Raw genomic sequence first — 17685 nt, 5'->3', positions numbered from 1 at the left:
AGAAAACCCAGTTCAATTCACAATAAAAACAGTTGCGCTTATGTCGAAATGTTTGAGTGTTTAAATATCATAACAAATTATGCAATGCCACTGAGGTCATTAAAGTAGCATCAAAAAATACAGAAGAAACGAGAGTACATTTGGATTACATGATATGTTTATTTGATAAAGAAAGCATACTATCCATTATGGTATATAGCGTACACATGCACAACCACATATATATAGATATGGCGCTATATATATGGGACGATGAACTACGGACAATAATTCTTGCTTACTACTGAGTTGGCAGGCGCAAAAAAATTGGGTTGAGATATCACTAGGCTTAAATAAGAATAATTAACGTAGAATTTCAACTTGCCTCACACACATATGCATCGTCTCGAATTCAACAACCTCATCAGAACTAATCACAAATTGGAAAAATCATATACAACACGGGGTGCAATGGGCGCGAATGTCTTTTGTATCAAGGCGAATGGGTCTCCAGATGAGATGGGTTAATGGATTTAGAGGCTTATTTAGGGATGTTGTTTTTTTTTTTAATATGTTTTTGTTAATCAGTCTAATCGCGGCAGGGCTGATCCGAGGGCGACCAGGTGCACATGCCGCCGACGCCGTCGTAGGTGAGTCCCTTGGGACAAGTGTACTCCCATCCGACGATTCCACCGGTCTCCTCGAAGCGGGCGCAGGATATGAACTTCCTGCAGTTCAGGGGATGCGGGAAATTTCCTTGTGCCCGACACTCAATGATGCCATGGCCATGTACGATCACCTTGGGATCGTTTTTGGCCGGCAAAATGCTGCCACTGCGTCGCCGTTGGGCCACCTGACTTGGACCCACTGGGGGCAGTTCCTCATCCAGAAACTGACTACTTGAGGTGGCCGAGACAACGGCAGTCCTGGCCGGCGGACGACTGTAAACCTCGATGTATTTGTGCGGACGACGACGACTCTGCTGGCGACGGGAGAGTGGTGGAGCCGAGTGGTCAACCGGCGTGGTCGACCTCAAAGATGACCCCAAAGTGGCGGTTGGCGTAGATGTGGTCGACTGTGGCCGACGAGGACGTGGGATCAACTGGCGGCCTGCAGTCAAATTAAAAAGCAGTTAAATGCTAACAAAAATGCAGTGATTATACACTTACGGATTCCCTGGCCAATAAGTGGTTGTGGTGCATTGACAGTGGTGCTAGCCGTGGTGCTGGTGCTCTTCAGTGGCTGCGGTGCCAATGCCAAGTCGTACTCCTCGCTTGGACGCACCTGCTCCGGTATCTGGTTGAAGCGGCTCGTGTGAATGCTCGACTTGGCCACCTGATCCTCGTCGTCGTCGTTCAAATACAGAGTGGTGGTGGTGTCCAGGCCCGAAACTGGTGGATTGGTGGTGCGTGCGGACGGCGGCGTGGTGGATATAAGAGTGAGGCGGCGCTTGAACAGAGGATTCTGGGTTCTGGGCACCTCGGTGGCTACGGGGATGACAAAGTGCAACGTGAAATAAGTAGTTTCTAGGAATTATGCAAATATAAAGGTGTATGTTTTGACGAAAACAGTTTTCAGTGGATGGCAAAGCAATAATTTTCACATTTTTAGTTAAGGGTAACATCATCAAAAAATGGCAAAGTATATTTTTTTAATACAGTTTTAATGGAAATTTTAATACGATTCAGGCACTTATTTTAAAAGTTGTTAAAAAATTGATATTTCACGACCGAAATTAGGAAAAACGGAATATTTAACCCCTATTTGATGGGCATATTATTCATAAAATGGCTTAAAATGTTCATAAAGAGGAAATCATAACCGTTTTGATAAATTTTAGCATTTTTGTAAGTAAATCAAAATTTTTGAAAAATGTGAAAAAATAGATTCCCCATTTTTAAACACAGTTCGACTGGAAATTTAATTAGGAATTCAACGAGGTATGACATGCCATATTTGGAAAATCGATTTTCGGCAAAAATCATCATACAAATTTGCAAAGAATTATAAAAGAATTAGAATTCTCATTTTTAAATACATTCATTCACATTTTAAGTACGATTGGGAATACAATAACGAGCTCAACGGGGTACATATGTTCATATTTGGATAATTATTTCGTATGTTTTGCCCAAAAATATGGTTATTATTATTGTGGATCTTTGTCAGAGGCGGACAGGTTATTTTGTTGCTGTTATAAAGTACGTACGCTTATCCTATTGTTTGATACTGTATTTAAATTGAAATTTATTCCAAGTTAACTTACCACTTTCATCGCCGTTGGCCGCCGGTGCGAAGGTTGTCAGTCGCCGCGTTTGAAATTGGCGGCGCAGAGCGAAGCTGGCGGGCTGGAACTTGTGTTGCTTTTGTGTGATGTCATTGCTGTTGCTGCTGCTGCTGCTGATGTTGCTTGTTGCTGGCGTCAGTGTTGCTGCCTCACCGGATGCTGCGGCTGCTACTGCTGCTGCTGCTGCTGCGGCACCGCTCTTGGCTTTCAGCTTGCTTAGGTAAATGTTGCTGGTGGTTCTGCCACCGGGAGCAGATGTTGCTGCTGGGAAAGCGGTTGTTGCTGCTGCTGCAGTGGTTGTTGTTGCTGCTGCTGCTGCTGCTGCTGCTGCTGTTGCGGAGGGTCTGCTGCGCAGTCGGCTGTATTTGGAGGTCGTCGTCGGTGGTTCTGCTGCTGGCTGCTGCGTGGTGGTGGCTTCAACCGCTGCCAACGTCGGCGAGTTGATAATCCGCCGGCGGACACTCAGCACCGGTCGGCGCGAAACGCTGCCAGTCGCTGGTTGTCGCAGCTGCCAGTCGGTAGTCAAAAGTTGTTCGTTCGCGGTACATGGAATTTAAGAAAAAAAAAAAAAAACAAATACTCAATTTAGCATTTTGTGGATTTGAAAAATATACAACGTTTTTGCAACTCGTTTTTTGGTGTTTCGTTTTTTTGTTTTCGTGCTTTTTTCCGGCGGTGTGCAGTCAACAACAATTCAAAAGCGCGCTACATGCTATAAACAATAATAAATCATATTAATAATATTAAAGAATTGTTTAAGCATAGGAAATCTACTAAAGCCTTAAATAAATTAGTACTGTTTGGCGTTTGTGGTGTATTGTGTTTTACTGTGGGCCTGGTCTCTGGTTTCTGGGCATTTGGAACAAGGGAATTGGGAATTTGGAACTTGGAATTGGGAAAGGAAACCCTTCAAAAGGTGCTTTCTCTCGCCATCTCTCGACAAGATCAAGTTGACCGCTAAGTGGGCCAACAACCGCAAAAATGCAGTCAGGCATTTTAATTGAAGGACGTTCGAGTGCAAAATAAATAACACGCAGGCATAACAAGTTATTTGCTTGGGCTATTAGTTTGCGCTAGTTTTGCTTTGTCCGCCAATCTCGTTGACATTGAAAGCAATAGAGTAGATTTTGCTGTAATTATACTAAATTGAATTTTGTAAATTGAATGAATAAGCTAAACTGATATACTCTATCTTAATTAAAACCCCTTTTAAAACACGCTAGCTAATATTTAAAAATATATATTAAAACTTCCTTTTAAGTTCAACTAAGACTCTACCACAAAGAGAGAGAGTTACTGCCGAGAACATTTTTGGTGTCAATGCCGCAGACACCTTCGAGATAATGAATGGGCCGGAAAAATACGCATCGGCCACGGTGCTTGCATAATGCTGATGGGCTTCTTCGATTAGCAGATGCGCAGATCGAAGCCCGAATTGCTGCTTGGCATCTGCGGTATTTGGCAATGCGACTCGACCGCATGCCAATGTGATTGCATAATCTGAATCCACAACATTCCCACTTTTTTGTTTCTGCTTGGCAGATGCGCAGTTTGCTGGTTTTTGGTTCCCAGAAACTGGTTGGGCTTTTGATTAAATATTGTGCAAGAGAGTTGGTCAGCTCGAAGACTGATGATGCGTGCAGGGCGTCGTCCGCTGATTTGCTGGCTTCTCAATGGGCTTATTGTGAAAGTGGCGAAACGAAAGACTCAAGACACGAACGCGGCGGGGAAAGCAGTGGCCGAGAATAGGGTGCCGCTGTTCAAGGGCAAATAAAATGAAAGAGAAGGTTTTATTGGTAGGTAGAAATGCTATAAAAATAAAAGGGCTGCCCTTAAAAAATATGAACATAATATTTTAAATTGTAGAAAAAAAAAAAGGTAAGGTAAGGTAATGTATCTAATCATTTTAACTCAAAGCTCAACTCGTTTTTTGAAGTGGCATTACATTTCCACACCTATAAGATATCATTGGGCCCGTTTCGTTAACCTCTTTGTCTGTGTAAACACTCCCTATTATTTTTTTTTTCTACGTACTCTTCAACAAAATGATGATGACAAAAGCCTGTTACCCTGAGTGCAACACCTTTGATCTTCTTTTGTGGTTTCTTTTCATTGTCCGCGCTTTTTGTTTGCTTTGTGCGGCTCAACTTTTTATTATTATTAAATGAGATTTTTTATTTCACGGGCACTTTGAAAAGGAAAAATCTCCAAGCCCACTTCAAACGCACAACAAAAAAAACCAACTGTTGAAAAATTCGTTTACGACTTTTTGTCAACCTGATTTTTTGGTGTCGCCTGTCAGTTCGTCGCGTTTGTTATGCGGCGCGTGATTTGACTTTTGGCAATTATCGTTCCGAGGAGACTAGCAAGCGATTATGAAACATGTCTCGTCTGCAGAGTTCCTCTCTCTCTCTTTCAGCAATTTGCAAATTGTTTCAGCTGAACTCGTTTTTATTTTATGCTTTTTTGTTTCAATTTTTTTTTGTATGTGCCGTTTTTCCTGCTGACTTCGCACATCTTGCGGACTCATCGAAAGTTGAAACCGATTATCCAGGCAGGCTTACATACACACACAGTGCATGTGCACTTATGAATAGGCATGAGGCAATAGCCGTCACATACAAAACAACTAGATAGAGCCGGGCTGACATTTAACAAAGGCAAAAACCACAAGTAAAAGAAAAATAAAATGAAGAACAGGCTAATGACTAAGCACATAGCGAGCAATTCTACAGGTGACATTTGAAAGAGCATCGAAAAGCGGATGGAGAGGGGCAAATAAATGCATTTATAATTGCTAAAGCATGCTGGGGAATTTTTCCATTGAAAAATAATGTTCAGTAACCTTTGCAATACAAGCAAAACATTTTACAGCATGTCTTGCAAGTAAATTAAAAATCATTAAAAAAATATGTGTTCACGATCTAAACTGCCTGGGAATAAAAAAAAACTCTAACTTAAGCAATTAGTTAATAAATCAAAATTATATTTACAATACATAATAAGTAAACTTTTTTTGAACTACCTAATGCCAAAGATCACCTAACAAGAGCTGCAAATGTAAAACTTGAAAATGTAATGAAAACAAGAAAATAAATGATTATGAAATAAAAATGTAAAAAATGTAACTAGTTATATACAATAGTTTCCCAATTTGAAATCCCATATGTATTATATATACATTTGCGGGGGGTTAAGGTGGGGGAAGTTGTTTGTGTTCTGTTGTGGCAATAATAATTTGTATAGTTCGTTTCTTTTTGTTCATTATTTTATTGTTGTGCATAAATATTTTACAACTAAAGCTAGACTTAAAGTATTTCGGATAGGGAGGGAAAGAGTGAAAAAAAAGAATTATTCGGAAAGAGATAGAATTAAGAGAGAACTGCGCCTGGTGAAAGCCATTTAAAGTTATTTCAAATTGAATAGGTTTGTAATCCACTGAGGGTCGTTGTGTTTCTAGATAATTATATATTCTAGAATATCTATATTTGAACCAAGGAAAGACTTCTCGCATCTGCATGTGTGCGCATATGTGTGTGAGTGTGGATGTGAATGTGTGTGTGTGTGTGTGTGTCGGGTGTTGTTGTTGTTGTTGTTTGGGTATGGCAGCTCGAAGAATACGAATTGTTTAAATAATTTACATAGCAAAAAAAAATGTATGTATATAGTAGAGTATTCGAATTAAAAGCAGCAGCACTGGAAATTTTGGAAAGACTATTAAAGCAGCCGAAATAAGTTGTTTACTTAATTTGTTTCGCCGTGGTTGTTGTTGTTAAGCCAAAGCAACGCAGCCAATTATCTACGGTTCGGCAACAAAAGGGTTAAGCTCGCAGAAGATTCTCTTCTTCTTCACTCTGGCAAATCTTGCGACTGGATAAGGGCTAAGACTAGAAATAACTAACTACGCTGATTTTCTCTGGTTTCTTGTGTTTGTATTGAATGTTTTGTGACCTATTCTGGCACCACTGTGGTGGTGTCATCGAATGTCGCCTCCACCGTGGTTGGCGTTTCTGTTGTTGGCGTTTCTGTGGTTGTTGTTGTCGTTGTTGTGGTTTTGCGGTTGCGCAGGCGTCGGCCACGCCCCTTGCGACCCATCTTCTTGCGATGCACCACATGCGTCTCGGAACTAAAGCTAACTGCCTCGCTAACTTTGCTGCCCACAGCGGTGGTGCTGGTGGTGCTGTTGTTGGTGGTTGTTGTTTGTGTGCTCAAATTGGGGCTGCCATCAATAGGCTCACTAATTGTGGTTAATGTTTGGGTGGGTGTAGTTTCGGAACTGTTGCCGGTGGCTGTTGTCTGTGTGGTTGTTGTCGTGTGGTTGTTGTCGGTACTAATAGCGCCACTGCTAATCTCACTTGTTGTTGTGCCTGTTGATTGTGTGTTTTCTTGGCGATCGTTGTCGGCGTTTGTTGTTTGTGTGTCACCACCAATAGCTTCGGAACTAACAGCGCCACTGCTAATTGAGCTTGTTGTTTGAGTATTTAGTTGGTTGTCATTGTCCACAGTGGTTGTTGTTGACTGTGTGTTTTGGCCAAACTGACCCATAATAACAGCACCAATTGGCATGGCTGTTAGTGTTTCGCCGTTGGCTTCTGTTTTGGGTGTTGTGGTTTGTGTGTTAAGCTGTGGCTCTGTGGCCGTTTCAATGCTAAAGATTGTGGTTTCTTCAGCCACCTGATCGTCATTTGGCCTGGTGGTTGTTGTTTGTATAACCGAATCAATGTTCACACCAATAGCACCATTGATTGCCTGATCTTGAGTGTTAAGTATGTCGATCGCCTGAGCACCACTGCTGATGGGCGCCTGCACCACCAGCGGTTGGCGCACAGAGAATGCGGAATTAGAGTCGCTGGCAGCCTCGGGTGCCACTGTGGTTTGACTATTTTGCACCTTGCTCAGTATCACCTGATCGAGGTTGGCTATCGAAATGACCAGCGGCGAGGACTCATTGGACTCGGGTCTTAGGAGGGGTACAATGGGTCTTACGTATGTGGGTGCCGGTGTGGTGGTCTCCCCGGTTTCGGTGGCCGAACTACTGCTACTGCCAATGGTGGTGCTCTCCTCCGTTTCGCCAATGATTGTATTGCTGCTCAGTTGCTTGCCCTTTCTGGCCGAATCGAAAAGTCCCTCCAGCGAAATGGTCGAGGTCTCCAATGCGGCAGTCAGAACTTCAGGCACCAAGGACTTGCCACTGCGATCGGTGTCAGCGCCTTCGGTTTCTGGCAGCGAATTCCTTACGGGCAGCGAGACAGGACTTTGAGCCGCTGATGTGGGCTCGGTGGGCGTGTAATCGGCCACTGTGCTGTGCCCATCGTTGATCTGAATGTCACTGCCATCCACCAAGTGGACATATTTCACCACACTGATCTCGCCCAGTTGCTCCACATGGGGCAGGGACTCCACCATCAAGACGCCAAAGTCATTATTCGCCTTGGATTTCCTTTGTGATGCCTTCGCCTGTTTGGAATTAATCTCGACAATGCGATTGATTTCGACTAACTTGTGCTTGGGCACCACCTCCGTTTGTATGGTGGGATAGAGGCGAACCGTTGGCTTTCTGGTCGTTGGCTCCTCCTCTTGGCCCTCACCCTCCAGGAGGGTGAACACATGCAACAAGGTTGTGGCCGGCGGTGGTGCTTGAGTGGTGCTCGAGATGGTTTGATCCTGTGAATTGACGGAAGTGGCTTCATTAGCATTGGTCGCTGTTTCAATTTCGGTTACATTTTCAGTTTCAATTTCAGTTTCAATTTCAGTTTCTGTTTCAGGTTCTGTTTCAGGTTCTGTTTCAGTTTTAGTTTCTGGTGGCGTGTCTGTGGTGGTGGCTGTGTCTGACTGTGTGCTGGGTGGTGCTGGTGGTGATGGTGGTGTACTGGGTGTGGTGGTCACAAAGCCCTGCTCCAGCTGCTGCACCTCGGTGGTTTCTTCTTCCACCGCCACCTCCGTACCGGTTTCCACCTCTAATCCCGTCTCGGATTCCACCTTCACCACCTTGGGCTTCAGAGCCGGATGCTTTTTACTATGTTTGTCAAAGATCTTCTTGTTTCGCGCATTCAGTGCATCGATATTCAAATCTTCTATCAGGGAATTCTCGCTGGACGTCTCCGCAGCCTCGGTGGATGGACCCGAGTACTTCCTCTCGTAACTCCTATTGTTGCTGGGTATAAATGGCGCCGGTTTCAGTGGAGTCAGCGGTGTGGTGCGCTCATAATCACTGGCCACCGGTTTCAAGGTCAAGTTAGGTGAAGCCACGCCCGGCGGTCGGTTAACGACACGGGGTCGCTTTGTGGTGCCAAAGCGGTTGGATGGTGTGTTATTGGCATTGGCCGAGCTTGATGGGCGATTGCGGGGATTGAAGGGCACATTTCCGGATGCGGTTGGTGGTGAGCCACTTCCGGTGGTTCCAAATGTGGGACGACTACCCGGTGGAGCTCGATTATCCTTGGGCTTGTAAAGAGTATTAATCGTCGGCTTGTTATCCCCTTGTGGACTCTCCTCTTCTACCTCTGGCTTCTCCTTCTGCTCCTCCTCTTCTTCTTCATCCTCTTCTTCGTCTCCATCTTCCTCGGAGTCCTCCTCCTCGTCTTCCTCCTCGCTGTCTTCTGCTCCATCTTCCTGCTGGGGCTTGGCCTTGTCCAGTACTGGTCGCGTCTTCGGGACAAAAGGTCGGCGCAAAGTGGTTGCAAACTGATTCTGCAGTGGTTGCTCGCGTCGCTCTTCCACCTCATCATCATCCTCGTTATTACCCTGCGACTTAAAGCGATCGGTTCCAGGCAGTCGGGATCCTCGCGGATCACTTCTCACAAAGCCCTCTCCACGATTGCGAACACTCGAGTTGAAGGGATCAAATCTACCGTTCTTTCTGCGCACGAACTTGGCCGTGGGTCGGGTGGTGCTAAATGTCAGTGGGGCCTTTGTGGTGCCACCACCACTGGCCGAGGGTGGTGTGTAGGGTCTACGTGCCACCAGTTTTCGCTTGAAGAAGGGCCTGGCCGAGGAAACCGACGAAGAGTCGTCATCAGTTGAGGATTCTTCTCTTTGGCTAGAGATGCTCGAGCCCTTCTCGGCCAGAAGCTTCTTCAGACGATCGTTGATCACGCCCCGTTCACCTTCTCCCCTCGCCTGCTCGGCCTTCACTTTGTCCCTCAACTTTTGCAACTCCGACACATCCTGATCGTCCTTTTGGCCCAGGGTCTTGAATCGACTGCTAATTACCCCATCTTGTGGCTCACCACGTGCTTGCTGCTCCTTGATGCGCTGGCGCAGATTGACAAGATCATTATCCTGATCCGCAAATCTGGTGTGGCTGGGAACGAAAGTTTTACGGGTGGTTTCATCGGAACTATCCACACTGGCCGCAGTACTTGAGTCCACAGGCCTCAATTTGCGAACAATCTTGCGGAAACGCTTATTGCCGGTGGTGCTTGTGGTGTTGTTGTTGCTGGTGGTGGTGCTTTGACCTGCTGTTGTTGGTGTGGCTGTGGTGGTGTCTGGGTTAGTGTCAGTGGCGCTATTAGTGGTGCTATCTACATTGGTGGTGGTACTATTGCTATTGCTATTTAAGGGTCTGCGGAATTTAAGCACACGTATGCGCTTCGGTGTTGGTCTGCTGGTGGTTGTGGTTGTTGTGCTTGTTGTGGTGGTTGCGTTGGAGTCTTCTTCCTCCTCCTTCTCCTCCTCATCGCGGGCAACACCCTTAGTCTCGGTCTCTTCAGTCTGCTCATCGACTAGGGTTAGTTTAGTTACCTGGGCGCGCTGACGGCCCCCAAACGTCAATCGTCTGGCGGTGGTTGTTGTTTGGGGTTGTTGTTGTTGTTGTTGTGTTGTTGTTGTTGCTGTTGTTGGGGTGGTGTTGGTGGTGCTGCCTCTGGTGCGGCTCAATTGATAACGATTCTGAAAGCGTCGTGTGGAATTAACATCATTACCTAAGGCATTCAAACCAGCCCCACTCGTTTTCTCCTCCCCCTCATTCACTAGACTAGCATCGTGATCATCATCGTTATCATCATCATTATCTCCATCATTATCACTATCATTATGATTATCTTTATCTGTACTATCTGCCTTAATATTAGCTGTGACTGTGACTGGTTTGTTTTTGATTGTGTAACTGTTTGACTTGAATCGATTAATATAATTGGCTACGGTGCTGTTACTACGTTGACTAGCTACATTCAGTGCGGTGGTGCTACGGTTAGTAAGATTGTTAGGGTTAGTGGTGCCACCCCCCAAAGTATTCGTGTGGTGGTTTAGTGTGTGGTTACTGTTCGATACCTCGGCGGAGCTATCGTTATCTTCATCATCGTTTTCCTCATCGTTGTCCGCGTCAGTTTCTGTATCGCTGCTTTCTGTCTCTGTCGGTTTTTGTGTGGTTGTCCTGAGTGGCTGTCTTTGCCTGCTGGCTAGCAGTTGACTTAGTCGTGTACGTGCAGTGGTGCTTGTGACTTGGGGATCTACAGTTTCCTCCTGATCATCATCCCCCTCCTCGTTTTCATCGTACTCCTCTTCGGGCTGTTCCTCGTCATATTCCTCCGCTCGGTGGTAGAGATTTCTATTGATTGCCACCAGATTGCGGCGCGTACTGGAGCTAACTCGCAGTGGTGCAGCGGTGGTGCGACGAGCGGCGAAATTGGGTGGCTTACGTGCTGGCACCGCAGCTGCAGCATCTTCCTCTTCTTCGGCGGTGGGTTTTAGGGCGCGATGGCGGTTTGTTTGCAGGAAGACAGCTGGTGGCGGTGCCTGCTGCTTCTCTTCCTCATCATCATCATCATCATCATCATCGTCATCGTCATCATCGTCCTCCTGCGCACCGTCGGTGGTTGTGGTTCGCGGTGTTGTAAAGCGATTACGTGAGCGGTTCAAGGCCGCATACGGACGTCGTGTGCTTATCTCGTCGCCGTTCGTTGATCCCGGCGTGGTTGTTGTTGTGATGGAAGTCGCATTGAATCGCCGACGTGACAGAATCGTTCGACGCGTTGTACTTGTTGGCTCGCCGCCCTGATCTATTTCATTGTCGGCAATAGGATTTGCAGTTGTTGTCGTTGTTGTTGAACTGCTGGTCGCATTGAAGCGTCGGCGTATTAAAAGTTGCCGCCGTGGTGGAGTTGTAGTGGTTGCTTTTGGTGTTGAGCTCTCCGTATCATTTGGTTCGATCTCATTCTCGAGATTGTCATCGGCTACTGGGGCAACCGTAGTGGTTGTTGTTATGGTGCCATTAAAACGGCGACGAATTACCAACTGACGACGTGAGGTGGTGCTTGCTGGTTTACTGGTGGTCGTTGTTGTGGTCGTTGTTGTGGTCGTTGAAGTGGTTTCTGTTCTAGGTCCGCTTTCTTCCTGGGGGATTTCATTGTCATCGTCTATGTAAGCTTCCAGTTCCGGTTCCTCAGTGCTGTCGACTTCAGTCTCTTCGGGAGCTTTCTCGGTAACTGGGTCTTCTGTTTCATTGATTGCCACCTTATTTCCTTCGGCATCATTGTTTACCTCCTGTTCAGAAGTTATAGTGGTGGACTCCGCATCATCGTCTTCATTGCCATTATATTCAGTGCTACTTTCCGCTGACTTCTCAGTGGTCGTTGTGGTTGTAACTCTGCGACTAATGCCCACATAAGGTTGCCTTGTACTTTTGGCTGTTGTGGTTGCTGCTTCGGTGGTTGAATCAGTTGCTTTCTCGGTGGTTGTGGTGGTGCTTCCCCTGCCTCTCAATCTATTTAGGCCGGCATAGAGTCGTCTTGTGGTTGATTCCACCTTCAACTCTTCGTCATTATCTTTACCTTAAATAAATAAAATGTTTTTCAATTAGTTTTCTTTTTCGACATGACACTCATACAGCAAGGAAACTAAAATGCAACCAAAAGTGATTTGACTTCATATCCCTTGTACTTGCATTACTGCAATTGTTTCCATATTTTTACTTGAGACAAGTGAAAATACTTACGGATATCAGTAGAACTGGATTCCTCTACAGCACTAACAGGCCTTCTAGGCGTAAAAAGTCTTCGGGTGGGTATTTTGATGGATGGTGTCGCAGTTGTTGTGCTGCGCGATGGTCCTTCATTGTCTTTAGTTTCCTCCTCGTCTTCTTCACTGTTTTCTGTGTTCGAAGGTATGGGCGTTGTTGAGCGAAGACGGAAACGCTGTGGAACGCTGTAGCTCCTCCTGGTCGTTGTGTCTAGTGGTTCACTTGGTGTCTTTTCCGGCAACCTGGTGGATAGGGTCAAGCGGGTGCGGTTTAGTCTGGTGTAGGTGCGTAGAGCCCTGGCTTCATCTTCGCCTCTTTCCTTTTCTTCCAGAAGCGAAAGGCTTACAATCTTTGAGGTCTCATTGCTCGAGTCTGTGGCTAGTGGTATTGTTTTGAATGTTTTTCCCTGTCGCTGGGATTTGGTTCTCCCATCGGGAAGTTCATCATCTTCATCCTCATCGATTTCAGCGGTTATTTCATCATCATCATCATCTAGGGTTTCCTCTCCTGATCCGACCAACTTTGCCCCCGGGTGACCTACTTTGACCCGGGGGTTTTCAATAAAAAATGACCGAGTTCGGCATTGATTTCCTTGGCCTGTGCCATAGCCTCCCGATGCTCTTCGGTCTCTCCGTCGTCGGCCAGTGAATTAAGTGGCGTCTCATTTTCACTCACATTGAACACATCATGAATTTGTTGCTTAATGTTCACAGTCACACTTTCGATATCCGGTGGTGCGGGGGACTTGTCGATATAGGTAATTGGCGAATCCTTTACATACTGATAGTACTTTCTTCTGTGGTAAATGGGCAAAGAAAGCTTATCATCGCCTTCATCTTCTGTGGCTTCACCTTCCTTGGTGATTGTCTGGCCTTCTAGTTTATTCTCCGTTTGCAAACGGTTTATGGCATTGCTCAGCTGTACTTTAAGTTCGCTTAAGTCTTCTTCGGTGGTTGTTGTTTCAGGGGTTGATGTTGTCGTAGTGGTGCTGGACTTGAGGCGATTTATAAGCTTTTGCTTGGCCGCTGCCAACTGATCAGAAGACTCATCTTCAACAGGGACTGGTGTGGTGGTTGTTGTGCTCACGGGCCTTCTGTAAGCGAGAACTCTTCTGGTGGTGCCTTCTAAGGAAGCAGGAGTGGATTCATCGGTGGACGCTTCTTCAATTGGTGCTGGAGTGGTTGTTGTGCTGAGGGGTCTTTTAAAGGTAAGAACTCTTCTGGTGGTACCTTCTAAAGAAGAAGTGATGGATTCATCCGTGGACGCTTCTTCAATTGGAGCTGGGGTTGTTGTTGTGCTGAGGGGTCTTTTGAAGGTAAGAACTCTTCTGGTGGAAGCTTCAACGGGGGCAGCAGTTGCCTCCTCAGTTGACTCATCTTCTGTTGAACTTGGTGAGCTCTCTGTGGTTGTGCTCACTGGTCTTCTGAAGGCGAGAACTCTTCTTGTGGTAGCTTCTGATGATGTTGTGGGTTCAGTAGAGGTGGTTGTTGGTTCCTCAGTGGTTGTGCTCACTTTAGATGGACGCTTGAAGGCGAAGCTTGCCCTGCGAGTGCTAGCCTCAAGATTTGGTGGAGTTTCCGTAGTGGTTCTGACAGTTGTGGGTCTAGTTCTGCGGATTATAGTCCTGGCTGTGGTGCTCACACGTGGCGCCTCCTCAACTTCGTTGCCGGCTTCCTGACCTGCTTCATACTCGAATTCTTCCACCTCTTCGTGCTCGATGGTTTCCTTGGGTTTCTTAAGTAGGCGTCTTCGCGTTTTGGTAACCGTCGTCTCTGTTTGGGCCTGCTTCTTGCGATTGTTACGTGAGGCAAAGTCCAAGGCCAGCAGCGAAGAAAGATCGTTGCTCTGGAAGCGCACGGATCCACGATTGCGGGTCACAGTGCGAGGAGTGGTGCTCGGCGGTGGTGGATGGGTCACTTCATCGATAATATACTCGTACTCTGCGGGTTTCTCTTCTATGGTTTTGGTGTGAATGCGCTTCACAACCTTTTGGCCAGCGTCGAGAGTGCGGACGTAGGTGGTGCGCGTGCGGGTGATTCCATTGCCTAGGCTTTCGGTTTTTGTGGTGGTGCGGTTTCGAACGGCATTCAAGGAAGCCCGACCAGTGGTTGTCTTCTCCTCAGCTTGTGGTTGTTGCGTCTCTGTATCTTCTTCACGGTATGTAGGTGATTGACTAGCAGGTGTTTCTGTGCTTGTAGTGCTGTGGTTGTTTCTGGCTCGCTTGTTGGCATCTGCCGCCAGAAGAGAGGAGAGATCTCCCTCCTTGCGCGGCCTAAAATTGCCTCTGACTATAACTCGACGTTTTGGCAATGCAGTGGTCGTCTCACTCTCGTGTTCAATGTCCTTTTCTGCATTGTCTTCTGCAGTACTTGTTGTGCTGGTACGGAAGAAACTACGCCTGGTGGTGCTACTAGCATCGGAGTCTTCTGCAGTTGTTGTGGTTGTGGCTTCCGTCGAGCTTGGTGCCTGCTTGTTGAACAGCGAACGACGAGTGGTGATTGTATTCGCTTTAACATCATCATCTACGGAGCTGCTACTGATTTCTTTGGTGGTGCTACTAGGCGCCACAGTGGTGCTGCTTCTGAAGAACGAACGACGCGTTGGACCCTCGCTGGTTGTCTCGACTTCAATTTCTGGTTCTGTGGGGCTGCTTAGTTCTTCAGCTGCTTCAGTGGTGCTGCTAGCTGCTTCAGCGGTGCTGCTAGCTGCTTCAGTGGTGCTGCTAGCGGCTTCAGTGGTGCTGCTAGCTGCTTCAGTGGTGCTGCTAGCGTCTTCAGTGGTCCTAGTTCTAAAGAAGGAACGACGTGTCGGACCTTCGGTAGATATCTGAGCTTCACTGTCAGCTTCAGTGGAGCTGCTTGGTGGCGCTGTGGTGCTGGTTCTGTAAAAACTACGTCGTCTTGGTCCTTCTGTGGTTGTCTGAGCCTCACTTTCTGCTTCAGTGGTGCTGGTTCTGGTGCGCACGATAACGCGCCGTCTTGGGTTTACGGTGGAGGTGGTTTCCTCTTCTGGCGCAGCTGCTGCAGTGGTTGAGCTAAAGCGGTTAATTGGGCGTCGGGGTCGTCCTGTTGTCGAAGAATCTTCTTGGAGAATCACTGGGTTGCTGGTTGTGGTACTGATTTCTAGAAATTCTGTACTGCTTGCAGGAGTCTCACTGGATCCAGCGCTGAGATTAAAGGCAATTTCTTTATCACTGGCTTCTGACTTAGTTTCAGTGTCTTCAGATTGTACGGTTGTGCTGCTAACTGGGGCTTCAGAAGAGCTGATTTCCGTGGATGATTCTCCATTATCATTCTCTGAAGTTAACTGTTTGTCGGTTTCTGCGCTCAGATGTTCGTTGGCTTCTTCAACGACAGTGTTCAATTCTGCGGTGCTGCTGATGCTTTCTTCGGTGGTGCTGCTTACAGATGCTTCTGAAGAACTGCTGACATCTGCAGTTTCTGATGGCAAAGTGTTAATCTCGAGCTGTGGTGGTGCAGCTTCAGTTGCAATTTCGGGAGATTCCTGTTCGGTTGCCGTATTGCTGTCATCAGTATTCTCGCTACCTGCAGGTGCCTTCGTCTCTCCCCTTCTTTCGTCATCGATTATTTCAGCAGCCACATTTTCATCTTCGGTGGTGCTCTCCACAATCTGTCCACCTCTGCTAATAGGTTGGCTCGGTGGTGTTGGTTTGGCTGCTTCGCCGACATTCCTCACAAAGCTGGAACTGCGTCCTGCGGTGAGATGAGCACCGCCTACGGAATCGCGAGTGATGGCTTTGTAGTGGATTTGAGAGTCATCAATGCTCGCTTTACTGGCGGAGCGTTGGATGCTTTGGTAGCTGCGGGAACCGGGCGATGGCGTAGCTGTGGCCACCTCGAGAGCCACCTCGGACTCATCTTCGGCGGAATTTAAGCGGCGACTGCGGAACTTGGTGGTGGTTTGCAGCTCGTCTTCCGCAATTGTGTCGGTGTTCAACTGCTTGCCGGCAAAGCGTCGGGAGTCCTTGTCGTCTCCCGCTAAAGAATTGGGAATCACTGTACGCTGCGATACAGGACCACGCACCCCACGCCAAATGTACTTGGTATGCTGCTGGGTGGTACTGTGGTCGTTGGCATCGATTTTGTTGGATTGGGATTGGGATTGACTTAAACTAGAGCTAACTACATCATGCCTTAAGCTACTATCATTGCCACCGTTACCAGCTACTTCTACTTGGGATTCTTGGTGGTGCAGTGAGGAGGTATTGGTTCGTGTGTTGATTGCGGTTGCTGTTGGAAGACTGGCACTCACCTTGGGCCTATCCCCTGGAGATAGTCGTGTCTTCTTCACTACTTGCGCAACTGCATCGGTTTCGTTTACGTTATTATCGGTATTGTTATCATTATCAGTTTGGGGAATAGTGGTGGTTGTGGTGCTAGCTGTGGGTCGTGTGCGACGTCGGGGATAACCAAAGGGTCGGGGACTAGAGAGGTTTGGTTCGGTGGTTGTTGTTTGGGTCTGCTCTGATTGGGGGGGTTGCCTTCTGCCCGGGTTGGTTCTAATGCTATTTAAACTACTCAAACCGTTTGTTGTTGTTGGACTAGCATCGTTCGCAGCTTCTGCATTGTTGTTGTTGTTGTTGTTGCTGTTCTTGTTGGTGGTTGTTGTTGTTGTGGTTATGCGTCGACGGTTGGTGGTTGCATACTTGTATTGGGTCTTGGTTTTCGTTACCTCGCTGTCCTCGTCCACGTTGTTAACGTCATTCAGTTCGTTGTTTCCCGTTGTGGTTGTTGTTGTTGGTGTTGTTTTCGGTGTGGTTGTTGTGGTGTCCAGTTCGGGTTCCGTTGTTGTTGTTGTTGTGCTTGTTGTTGTCGGTGTTGATGTTTCTAAGTCAGGACTGGGAGAAAGGTGGGTGGGTGAGGCCTCGCTCAACTCGGTGGCTAGCAGAGAGTCTGAGCTAATGCCATTGGCGGCTGTTGTTGGGACAGTGGATGCTACAATCGGTGTGGGTGTGGTGGTGGTGGTGGTGATGGTATGCAGGTTATTAGTTATGGATGTGGTGGTGGTTGAGGTGCTTTCATTTGGTTCAGTGGTTTCGTTAGTTGTGGTGGTGGTATCGGATTGAGCGGTGGTGCTGGGTGTAGTTGGGATGTTCTCTTCTGTTGGTATTTGGTTATTCAGTTTCGCATTGTTGTTGTTATTGCTGCTGTTGTAGTGGTTGTTGTTGTTGTTGTTGGTGGTGGTGGTGCTGGCCTTGGCAGTCTCAGTGCCGGCGGTTGTTCTTGTAGTTTCTGGTGTTGCTGTTGTAGTGGTGGTTGTTCTGCGGCCGATGCTCGCATATTTACGTGTGTTTGTGGTTTGTTTGCTCTGTACCGTAACAATATCCTTTTGCTCGTCCTCGTACTCTTCCTCTTCGTCTTCTGTGGGATCTTCGGAATCTTCGGCAGCGGCACTCTTAGTGGGTCGTGTACGCTCAAAGTATTTGTACCTGAAAAGCGTA

At 47.0% G+C, this 17685-nt stretch overlaps 1 protein-coding gene across 9 annotated transcripts in view; it reads right to left on the bottom strand.

Annotated features, from left to right (window-relative positions):
- Positions 1 to 139: 139 nt before the first annotated feature.
- The window catches only part of LOC6525971 (serine-rich adhesin for platelets), a 34433-nt gene continuing 16887 nt past the window's right edge, over positions 140 to 17685 (bottom strand). For 2 of the 9 annotated variants that reach the window (XM_039377458.2, XM_039377459.2), the window contains exons 10-11: positions 16497 to 17673; positions 6177 to 10156 (exon numbers count right to left, since the gene is read on the bottom strand). In XM_039377458.2, coding sequence (XP_039233392.1) covers positions 6218 to 10156; positions 16497 to 17673 — 5116 coding nt within the window. In that variant the 3' untranslated portion in view covers positions 6177 to 6217. Of the gene's footprint in view, positions 1090 to 1148; positions 1467 to 2245; positions 2775 to 6176; positions 12037 to 12200; positions 12650 to 12765; positions 14888 to 14968; positions 17674 to 17685 lie in introns of those variants that run through there. The other 7 variants (XM_039377468.2, XM_039377462.2, XM_039377464.2 and 4 more) reach the window with 7 other exon arrangements.

The sequence above is a fragment of the Drosophila yakuba genome, chromosome X (genome assembly GCF_016746365.2).
Source record: "Drosophila yakuba strain Tai18E2 chromosome X, Prin_Dyak_Tai18E2_2.1, whole genome shotgun sequence".
In the NCBI taxonomy this organism is placed as follows: Eukaryota; Metazoa; Arthropoda; class Insecta; order Diptera; family Drosophilidae; genus Drosophila; species Drosophila yakuba.
This window is presented reverse-complemented; position numbering and strand designations above follow the sequence as displayed.